General features: G+C 39.5%; 1 protein-coding gene across 2 annotated transcripts; it reads right to left on the minus strand.

Moving 5' to 3' along the window:
• Window positions 1-29: 29 nt before the first annotated feature.
• On the minus strand, window positions 30-11,718 carry TIPRL (TOR signaling pathway regulator). 2 transcript variants are annotated; one of them, XM_049824256.1, is made up of 8 exons: window positions 11,471-11,540; window positions 8,629-8,850; window positions 8,332-8,511; window positions 7,406-7,505; window positions 6,099-6,230; window positions 5,594-5,689; window positions 4,765-4,827; window positions 30-3,063 (listed from the first exon to the last, which is right to left on the minus strand). In XM_049824256.1, the coding sequence occupies exons 3-8, from the start codon at window positions 8,490-8,492 to the stop codon at window positions 2,914-2,916; spliced, it is 702 nt and encodes a 233-aa protein (XP_049680213.1). In that variant the 5' UTR covers window positions 8,493-8,511; window positions 8,629-8,850; window positions 11,471-11,540; the 3' UTR covers window positions 30-2,913. The 2 variants fall into 2 exon arrangements, with proteins under 2 accessions (XP_049680213.1, XP_049680212.1); XM_049824255.1 differs by lacking the exon at window positions 8,629-8,850 and having other exon boundaries at window positions 11,471-11,718.

The raw sequence follows: 11,718 nt of genomic DNA on the forward strand, positions 1-11,718 counted from the left end.
CTTACTAGCATGGAAAATTCAGCAGCATGAGTAGTTATTTCAGTTTATTTTGCTCAGATAAAAACAGAACTATAAAATGTTTGGTACATTTTATTTAGCGACATACAATAAAGAATATAAACTGACACGTTAAACTTGCCACAAAACAGGTGGAGAATCACCCCACTCCCTCCCCCTAAAATTATGTATCCGAAGTGGTACTTTTCTGTGGAAAATTTGTACCAGTGAGCTTATACTGCTGCTTCTTGATAATCCATGTGGTGTAAGAGAGTCACAAAGTGCTCCAAGTTTTACTTTGTAGTAACTGTAACTTCCTAAACATGTTCTTGTGATTGCCCCAACACATGTGTTCGTTCCACTTAAATGCACAGCACCCAAAATAGATGGATATCACATATCTATATAGTCAGGATTCAAGTCCATTCAAGACAATTGTATCAACAGGTCACAAATTAGTATGTATGATGGACAAGATAAAATACACAGTATAAGCTAAACATGCAGAGCACCCTTTTCAACGCTAGGTGTCAATTCTGCGGGCTCCCCCCCCCCCCTATATTTTAGCCTAATAAGGCTTAATATTAGCATCACTGACCAAACCCAAATCATAATTTTAATTAATGAATGCAGATATAGTTTCCTTCATGCTAGTACTACATCAGCTCTCCTCTCAGTCACTACCAGCTTTCAAGTGAGTTTTTATAAGCCTTTAAGGCATGTAAAATAATATATGCTTAGAGTAAAAGTGCCATGATTTACTTGTACCAGCAAAATATCTCTTCACCCCCATTTGTTGTTCCCTTCCTTTTCACTCTCTCCCCATATCCCTCTACCACCGGAGTGGACCTAAATAATCTTCTACTACTGAATGAATTTTGATCGCTTCCATGCTGCGTTCATTTGCAGCCCTTTCTTCATCCCGACACTAAAATCTTTAGGAAACAAGTGCAGGAAGATGAAAAAAAGCCAACAGAATTTAGGACTGTAATGGGAAATATAGAGGACCTCACCTCTATTTCAAAGTGGCCATAAATTCACTCACCCAGATCATGTCTGGCTGATAATCTCTTTCAAGAGACTGTTTAATTTCTTCACTCATTTTATCCTATGGATCATAAATTTTTTTGCAGTAATCCTTTCCAATGATTCCAAAGATAAGGCTGAAGGTGTATTCAGGAAAATAAATTTCTAATTAGTAACTTATTACAAAATAATCCTCGCAGACTTTCAGTGCGTTAGGCATGTATTAACTCTCATTTTTACATACAGGGAACTGAGGCACAGAGAGGTGACTTCCCCATGGTTAGAGTAAATCAGTGACACAGGAAAAACTGCAGTTAGTTCCTGCCTTTCAATGTTATGATCAATTCATTAGACCAGGCTGCCTCAAAAGTGAAATAAAGTGTGGTGTTTGGGTTTTTTAAGAAAACAGTCACTTAGATAGCAGTAGACTTTTTTCTGAAAATGTCAGGGTCTTCTCTAAGTGAAAACCATTTCTCAAAAGACCTGGTTAAGTACCAGGTTTTGAGATGGGTTGTTTCTATTAAGCCATGCAGCGTAGAATATGAAGATTTTTAAACAAAAACTCCAAGACATCAGGATGTGTACACATTCTTATCTGCCATCACCTTAAACCACAAGGCCTGCTTTTTGCTACAGTCATTTGCTTCTTGCACTTGAGTGGGAGCAGTAAACCTAGCCAAGTCTGTTTAGCTCCCCCATTCTTAGGCCAAACCATTAACATAATTTAGGATTTCCAAAAGCAATACAAATATTTGAAGTTTAATCCACAAAGCGTTGAGTTAAAACCATGACTATACATGTGATCACATTTCTATTATTATCTGAACTCGAAGAATTTTAAAAATAAACCAAAATGATGTATCTGGAATACATGTTAGCATCCTTTTAAGGCTATATAGGATCTTGTTTCTCAAACTGCAAATACCAGCATCCTTTAGGGAGCAGAGGCTAAACACCCATCCTTAAGCCTTAAACCCCAGCCTTAAGCCACTCTGCAATTTAGCAATTTGACTGTCAGGGCAGTATAACCATCATACATGGGCACCATCCAATACATCTAACAGAAGGTCAATACAGTACAATGCGTTTCCAATATAGTATGTGACTGTAGCAGCATACCAACCCCAAGTAATAGTCTCCAGAACTGCCTAAAGAAATCCGGCTAACATCAGATTAAACTAGTATTTGTGAAGAGACTTACCAGTGTGTTAACCTCCAGCTTTTCTCCTGCTCTGGAGTTAATGCCTCACAAATAAGGTAATTTTGCTTCTCTATATAGTGTCCAACAAATGCAATTATTTTTTTTTTTTCTTCCTTAAACCTATCCTCAGATGAGATGAATATTCTTAAGTTAGAATCTGGATCAGAGACTCCAAAAAGTAACTTAGTTGGTTATCAGCTCATAGTAGGGAAGCAAAGCAAAATGTTTAGTTTAGGTCTGACAGCGCAAAATAAATGCGGAGGAAAACTTTTTTTTTTTTTTTTTTTTTACTGTGGATGATTTCTCAATAAAAATAAAATTATGCCTATTTTATGACTCCAGTAGTCTCTTAGTATCTGAAGCAGCACAGAAGTGTTTGTGGTGGAGGGTCCAGACAATACTGCCTAACCAGTGAACTAAACAGAACCCACATTCTTAATCGTGAGTCTCTCTCCAATGCCATTGAAAATTATAACTCACGACCAGCCTATCATTAACTCCAGATACAGGTTGAAAAAAAAAACCAAACAAAAAACACCATTAGCAAAACCTGCTTAAAATGTTTTCTCTCAGGGCTACAGAAAAATTAGCCAAATTCTTTATTCCACTAGTAGTGAAACCGCCCCCCGTGGCAATGGTTACACGATCACATTATCTCCAGCCTACTTCAAGTCCATATAAAGTCACATTTATTTAGACTTAACACACGTGGTTTCCAGTGATGCTTCTGCTTTTGGCTCCAGCTTCTCTGGGAATTCTAGTTTTTCACAGATTGTCTCCTTTACGGGTAGATACTGAGAGATCTCGTTAGGTTCCGTGAACAGGGAAGGTGGAACGTGCTAAGAAGCAAGGAGGAGAAAAAAAGAAGTATTCCAAACCCAAACTTTTACAGAAAATTAGTCTACAATTTACCCAATTTAAACACCTGAAGTCAGATATGATTATTAGAATTTACCTTATAACTTCAAATGTACATACAGTCTTTCACTCCTTGATCAATAGGCTAAGGAAAGGTATTTAATGTTTTTAAGCAGCTCATTACAAAAGCACAAGAAAATCAGAGACATTCATGACCTGCTACTATGTTTTAAAAAAATATATTTATCATTTGAATGCAACAAACAGTCTTCTTGAGGTTCTAGTTCTAGATGAGACTAGGATGGCCACAAGGGATCCCACGGTTAATGTCTTGAAGCCATTGCAATATATTCACTTGGAGCTGCTCAGATTTAGATATTGATAATTGATACACCTCAACACGTATCTTAGTTTTATGAAGTCTACCACAGACATTTAGGTGAAATACTAAACCTCCCTGGATTTTAATTTCATATTTGAAGAAATCATAGAATCACAGAATCATTTAGGTTGGAAAAGACCTTCAAGATCATCGAGTCCAAACATCAACCATGCCCACTAAAAATTAGGTGGTTTCATTATGTTAATCAATATCTTTCTCTGAACATTCCTGGAGACAACTTAATGTCATCACATACAAGACATTTGATGAAAAAAACCCCAACATATACTGAGCAAACCACCTTTGAACTTTCTAACATTCTTTAAGAAATGTATCCAGGGCCATTCAAATGCAACCTGTATTTTGGCTACCCCTAACTTGCAAGGAATCATACTGCTGTTCCAATTATTTCAAACCTAAGTGAAGCAGGAATTTTTTTTTGCTTTACCTGTGCAAGCTGATCTAGGGAACTGAAAAGCCATATGCATTTGCTCTCCATAACAAGAGGCAGTAAAAAATATTTAACATAGATGATAATTTTTAAACATGAGATGAAGTAAAACCTACATCACTGATTTATATTTCAAAACCCACAAAACCATCAAAAAAGCTCACGTCTGGATTTAGTCCTGTTTATAGGGATCACATGTTGTAAGAAATGATACAGTGCCCCTTTCCTCAAAAACAAAAGCATTTTGCCAAAATGCTCAGACCCTCAGAAGGTTAGTAACACGTTAGCCACTTTTTACCAGTGAAGGAAAAACAAGGGAGAAGGAAAGTGACAAGAATACCCAAGATCAGGTGTTGGGTCAAGAATAAAAATCAACAGCTGCAACTCCAAACGTGCCACAAAACATTCTGAGCCGTTACTGGAGTTTTAAGGTGGGCTATTAAACTTATTGCAGAAAAACTGAATGCGTCTATTACCAAACAGATCTTAACCCCTAATACTACTTGCAAACATACAACCAGCCCTGAATTTAGCATCATGGGACATGGACTACCTGATTTTGTGGCTGAACAGTTCTATGAAAAATAATTTTTAAATCTTGTTAATGCAAAAGTAGAAAAAGTAACCCAATCCTGTATCTTGTCACGTGATCTGAGCATTTACAAATGCAAATCTGCTCTGAAATCACCAAAATAAATGTTGCATAAGCATAAGGTTTTTCCTCTGTATCAATTCCAAACCTAACAAAAAAATTACTTACAGACACAGTATCTTCTATGCTGACCATAAAACAAATTTCAAAAGTAGACAGAAAAAAAAAACCCAAAAAAATTTTAAAAAATGCAATACCTTTAAACTTGATATTTTGCTTTCTCTGGATGTATATTCTCGCAACATGTAGGCCTTGTCAGCCTAATGGGAAAAAAAATGGCAAAAATTAATTACAAAATTATCATCTAGTATTAGTGCAAAATGAGCATTTAAATACATTGAATTTAGTAAGCATTTGAATTTGGTTGACCACAGATTTTTCACCTGAGAGCAGAAACATACGTTCAAATTCACGAAGACAGAGAAAGATGTTCAGCAATGTTTTCTTTCCCAAACATCACCTTTCTGTGTGCATGCACGAAAAAAAAATAAAATCTACGACTGACTATGCTTGTTAATCTTTACTCAGCTAGAACTCCTACATCAGTATGAATATAGCTGGACAAAATAAACAAACCACCACTGTTACGTTCTGTATTATTTATGAAATACTAGAACTCAATGTAGTATGGACACTTATTTGGAAGTTAAGACTTGCAGTCATGTATTAGACAAGCCAAATAACATTTACTTGGAGACGAGGGTAAGAACAGTATCACACCATTTACTGTTGCCCATTTTTCCTCTTGTACTTCGTCTAATCAGCATCTGTCAAATGTATTTAAATTAGTACATCACATGAGGGGTAGCCTACTCTGCTCTCATACAGTACCTAGCCCCATGGCATCCAGCACTTGGTTGCTACTTCAGCACCACAACAAAAAAACACACTTCAAAGTTCAGCTCAGGTATCCTCTATGCCCCCAAACACCAGAATTAAATTACAGGACTATCAGCAGGTCTTCTCTGAAAGTAACATGGCAAAGGGGCATCTGTAAAATATTCATGATGGCAAGTAAGGGTTTACCTCATGATGAAGCCTTGTATCATTCATCCTGATAAGTACCCCATCAACTCGCAAGAAAAACCTCAACAGCACAAAAAAGCTGGAAGGCATAACTCTCTGCAAAAATAAAGATGTTCCATTCAGCACATTACAAAGTTTTACTTCAAGTATGCACTTATCTGCATCAGATATTCACAATGAAATATAGTATGAGGAGCTTTCAGTAGTAAAGTCAAAATTCGGGCTGTTGATATGCTACAGCTATCATTGGGCAGCAGGGCAGACAGTGTCTCAAAAGATTCCTAAGCAGGATGCAGAAAGAGAGAAAAGATTGTTCCCTGAAGCAACTGACAGAAAGACTTCTAGACAACATAGTTTCCAGTAAGACTATATTTCTAAAAGCGAGGATAAAGAACTTTGCATTTTAAACTTAAATCCCAGAAGGAACAAGAAAAAAGTGACTGCATTTTGCATGTATTAGCCAACTGAGTCACCAAGCATCTTGTATACACCTCTCACTACTCACTATTTTTACACTCAAACTTGATACTCCATGATCATGAAGTTCGTCTTCAAACAGAAGTACTTCTTCAAAAAACATAATTTGTTCCCTAGCTTTCAATTTCTCTGTATTTATGTGTTCTGTTGTAGGAACAACCTAAAGAAAAAGATTAAGAACAGTTAGCCTATTAATTTGTTGCCAAACTACATAAAGTTTGCCCTGACCTTTTAAATACCACAATTGCTCATTTTAGAAAGGAAAAAGTTTTTAGAGCACTAAACTTAAAACATCCCAAATTTCTAAGAGAAAAAGTTATAATTAAACCCAAAGTTTCCAAGAGGAAACATCAATCAAAGCAAAAACCAAGAGTGGAAAATTCTGAATAAACTTCCCTCTGAGCACAGGCTCAGTAGGGTTTCAGCTGCAAACAATTCTGCTCACTTTCTGTATTTCAAAATATTTGAAGATGCCTAATGTTTAACATACAAATGAGAAGTTCTGGGTTATAAACAGGATTCCATGCATTTAGTATCTCTAGCACACTACAAACACTGAACAGGATTCTAATAAAGCATTTCCATGGAAATCAAGTACCTATATGTTTTCCATCTCATGGTCTCCATATACACTCATACACTTCTGCTGCCTAAAGACTACAGGCCAACAAGACATCGTTTATTTCTATACCACACTTTCAATTCCAGAATAACTCAAGTGACCTATAACTAACGCAACCCTAGTAAATTAATATGGGTTATCTGCTTAGTAGCAAGCAACCTGTATAGAGTAAAGAGAAGCTGGGAACTTCAGTCTTATTTTAAAGTAAACAAAGACAAGGGAGGGCCTGTGAGTTTAAATATGAGGAGTTACTGTTGCAGAAAAACAAAAGCCATTGAAGGCAGCCAGATCTACACATCTGCTTAGACAAACAGGCAAGCAACACAGAGTAAAGGTACTAAAGAATTTCACAGCTGGTAGTTCTGTTGTGTGCGAGGAGCTCAGGGCTTCAGAGGGGCATCCAGCAAGTGCTGAAGATCCCATGTGCTTTACTCTCTGAGTAAGTCCTCACTAAGGGACACAATGGCACCTCTTTATATAATCCTAAAATGCTTTAAAAAACACCACCCAGTTATTAAAATAAGCCATGATTGACTAGAAAAACATGCTGAGAGACATGAAAAGCCCAAACTGTACTTTGAAGTCAGAAACTATGAAACATGAAAGATTTTACAGAAGGCTATTGAAAGGTAAATGACAGCTTTAAAGAAAAAAAAGTGTTTGTTTGACTGAAACAATACACAATCAGCATTAAACAAGGAGAAAATGGTTACCTTTAACGTTGCAGTATCTCCCAGCAACGTTCCTTTGTAGTCTGTTGTGTAAGTCCAATCGTATGGCTTGACAACTTCCTTAGTGTGCTCAGTCTCACTCCTCAAGAAGTGAAAGAGAAAACAGCGTGCTTTGTAGTAATTCTTAAAAAATTACAACCGCACATAAGATTATGTATTACGATTCCCACGCTCTTCAAGAAAAACAGCAGCATTGTCTGGGCTGCAATGACGATGTCAAGACTTCATCATACAGTACTGCTTCTTTCATAGCATGTTTCCATAATAAATTAGAAAACCGTTACCAGGATTCCTGTGCTAACACTATCTCAGTCCTATGAGTCAAAATAAAGATTTTAGTTCAATGTTGTTGAAAAATTTCTATTTCATTATTTTTTCTTTAAGTAGGCAGAAAGCAATCTGCTGATAACACACAGCAATCATTAACACTGCTATTTGCCTTAGTTTTCATAACAGCTTTGATTTCTCTCTGTGCTTTATTTCTAAGTGCTCTGCAACTAATTTGGTAAATCCTTGTAAATACAGTACAATTAGTTCTCATGCATGGTAATGGTTCTGCTATATTCCTAAAGCTAAGATTTTGAACACGTACAGCATTTTGCACTTTGCAACACCACACAATACAATCTTGTAATGCTCGAGTTTGAATAAACAGAAAGAGCATTAAGCCATGTTAAACTTGTAGTTTATATTAAGAAAGCCAAGACGTCTGAAAAATGCAGTTGGCCCAATTTCACAGATAGGATGATCATGGCAAAGAAAAGCTAAGTGACTTCTGTGATCACATGTTGTTTCTATGGTAGAACCAAATGCAACATGGTCTTCAAGAGTTCAGTCTGTTCTTTTAACTACTTTATGACAGTTTCACAACACACCAATACTTGCCCACTGGTGATAAAATACTGTACCTGCTCTCTTGCCACTCCTCTGCACAAGCCACTTTGATCATACCTTGACAATTATTGACACATTTTAAAGCATCTGTTGCATTGAACTCAATTCCAAAACCACGATCATGCTGTATTCTGAGGATATTGTCACCAAACATCATCTCTGGCAGGGAAGGCATGTGTAATTCATCGGCCAATCTGCACAGAAAAATAAAAGTCCCATGAAGAGAGATCAGTCAGCTATAGTTCAGTGAAAGCAGTCCTTGTTTTGGAATAAGTATTCTTTAGACCATGGTATTTTACAAGACACATTACCAGTATGTTCTGCAAAACGTTGTTGTTTTCCCAGTTTAATCATTTGACATGAATTGCAGAGTTCTCCACCACATAAGTATTCCTAAAACATTCCTTCTCCATCAGGCTCATACGAAAGTCTCATACATGAGGAAGCAAAAAAAATCTGATATGCATGAAGCAGCAGATTTCAACCTGTTGTAGCAAATTCCTGGATGATCCATGAACGACTTTGGCAGGTGGCTGAAAAGTTTTAGGAACAAGCACTCATTGTCAGCAAGTTTAAGTTCACTAGACAGTAGTCCATACCTCCAAATTTAGAAGCCTACAAAAAGGGGCTAAAAACAACCCTGGCAGAGTATGTGAAAAGTGCAGAAGACACTGCTTGTGCTCTACTACTTTCCCAAGCTGGCAGAGGATACATACTGGTATTTGTAACCTTAAGCACGAAAGCCACAGCCATAGCCACAGACCTAACTGAACAAAGTATTGCATGAACCAAATAAGCATGATCCCCGCAGAAAATCTCAAACCATCCCATTGGGTTTGCGTGGCAAGGTTTTGGTAGTGGGGGAGCTATAGGGGTGGCTTCTGTGAGAAGCTGCTAGAAGCTTCCCCCATGTCTGACAAAGCCAGTGCCAGCTGGCTCCAAGATGGACCCACTGCTGGCCAAGGCCAAGCCCATCAGCGATGGTGGTAGTGCCTCTGGGATAGCAGATTTAAGAAGGGTGAAAAGTTGCTGTGCAACAGAAACAGCAGCCAGAGAGAGGAGCGAGAATATGCGAGAGAAACAATCCTGCAGGCACCAAGGTCAGTGAAGAAGGAGGGAGAGGAGGTGCTCCAGGCACCAGAGCAGAGATTCCCCTGCAGCCCATGGGGAAGACCATGGTGAGGCAGGCTGTCCCCCTGCAGCCCAGGGAGGTCCACGGGGGGAGCAGATCTCCACCTGCAGCCTGTGGAGGACCCCAGGCCGGAGCAGGTGGATGTGCCCGAAGGAGATCTGTGACCCTGTGGGAAGCCCGGGCTGGTGCAGTCTGTGACTGAAGCACTGCATGCCGTGGAAGGGACCCACACTGGAGAAGTTCACGAAGGACTGCAGCCCGTGGGAAGGACTTGTGTTGGAGTTCATGGAGGACTGTCTCCCGTGGGAGGCACACCACACTGGAGCAGGGGAAGAGTGTGAGGAGTCCTCCCTCTGAGGAGGACAATAAGCAAGAAAAACAAAATGCCAAGTGAAATACATTATAAAAGGATGCTGACTAAAAGCACTGCATAGTTCTTGACTCTTCAAATTTGAAGTAGAGGAACTGTTTCGCAGATCTCATGCTGGGTACCAAGACCTACAGGTAAACAGCTAATTTTGGACTTCTCCTCCCTACCCTGCAAAATCTTCTATGTTCTGTCAAGCTTGTGTTGTGGCTCTTGCAGCTTTACTTTTCAGCCTTTTTCAACACATTCTAAAAAACTGTGTGTCCTTCAAAGACATCTAAACAGATAAAAGTAATTTCTGAAAATTACAGAGGTGACTGTTTATTTTAAAATAGCTACAGTTAAAGAAACTGAATAGATCAGAAGATGAGTACAGCAGGCAATCTGGCTTCTAGACTGGCAGTTCAAGTCTCTCTCTTGTTCACAGATAATGAAGAGAGTTAACATCCTCCTGATCTCAAGAATAAAGATCTTAATTTTTAAGAGGTAGCATCCTACAAAATAAGTCTTCACAAACGTGCTGTAAAAATGGGATACTCTAGTAATAGCCCTCCTTCCCCTGCAGGACACAGGTACAGCTTAGCTGGATGTTGAATCCTCATTACAGAAAAATTACTAAGTCACAGGATTCAAATTTTCTTGCCTGTAACTGCAAAAACTAAAGGACCATTAGTCAGAAGCAGTTTGAGAGGACTATTTTAGGCATTGAACATCGGATAAAGATGGAGGAAGGAACATAGTTTTTACCTGTTTTAAGGCAGATATCCAGTTTAAAAAAACCCAATCAGTATCAAGCTGTTATGTTACAAAACCTAACATTTACATAGTTTACTATAATTAAGAAAAAAAAGCATAATGTTTCAAGACATGGGACTTTATCAAACAAATTAGTCTCCAAAAAGCTAAAAGCAATATGAACAAAGATGCATTTAACAAGACTAATAAGATTTCTGTGTATGTATTCCAGAAACTGAAACCAAGAAGCACCCATCAAATTCAACTGCCACCAAGGTCAGCTATGGCACTACACAGCTGAAGTGTTCAGTTCCACATTAGTAAACTTGACTTAAGAACTTGATGCTGACACAGGAGCATTTCCTCCAACAGTTTGACAGCAGTAGAAATTACTACTACAAGGAGAGAACAAATAATAAATTTTTAATGAAAACCACTATCTTAAAATAGCTGTTACCATGAAATAGCTTATGCGAGTCTGTGGACCACATTTAAAAGAACCTTAATCACCATTAGAAAGTAATTAAGAAAAACAGGCTTCTAATTAGCAGGTGTCAGTTCACAGAGGTCTAGATCTCCAAAACCATTAGCAATCATTAAAAACGAAGTTCTGGAAACCACCTGAAACCCAAATCGTCCCGGTTTCTCAAGCCAAAGAATCAAGCTCACCCTCGCAGCAAGAGGGGGAACAAAACCCTCCCGAGCTACTGGACTAAACTGCGTCTCCCCCGCCCAGGGAACGTCATTTATTTCTTGCGCAAGGTGACAAAGGGCCCCCAAACCCCTCGCTGTCAGAGAGTGAGGTCCCAGCCCCGCGGGGGCTCCTCCCCGCGCCCTGGCAGGTCCCGCGTCCGTGTCCGTCCGCCCCCCGCCCCGGTCCGTCCCCCCCGGCCCCGGTCCGTCCCCAAGCCCGCCCCACCTCTCGGCCTGCGCCGACTTCATAATGTGCGTCCGGGCGGCGCTCAGCTTCCACGGCCCGAAAGTGAAGTCGCGCCGGCTGCTCTGGAAAACGGGGTGCATGGCGGAGGCGAGGGGGAAGGCCCCGCCGAGGAGAACACAACCGGGGCCGAAAGGGGCGGCGGAGCCTGCCCTGCCCCGCCTCGCCTCGCCTCTCCGCCGCAGCCCGTACACCCCGAACGGCAGAGACTGAAGGGACTTCCGCTTCCG

This window comes from Accipiter gentilis, chromosome 21 (assembly GCF_929443795.1).
Source record: "Accipiter gentilis chromosome 21, bAccGen1.1, whole genome shotgun sequence".
In the NCBI taxonomy this organism is placed as follows: Eukaryota; Metazoa; Chordata; class Aves; order Accipitriformes; family Accipitridae; genus Astur; species Astur gentilis.

Bases quoted from the DNA above. Each gene is read 5' to 3' on its own strand.
- TIPRL (XM_049824255.1), bottom strand. From the start codon at position 11,571: ATGCACCCCGTTTTCCAGAGCAGCCGGCGCGACTTCACTTTCGGGCCG. The intron at 8,512-11,470 runs GTGGGGCGGGCT...TTTTCTGTGCAG, and splicing joins AAGTCGGCGCAGGCCGAGAG to ATTGGCCGATGAATTACACA. The intron at 7,506-8,331 runs GTACAGTATTTT...TCACTTCTTGAG, and splicing joins GAGGAGTGGCAAGAGAGCAG to GAGTGAGACTGAGCACACTA.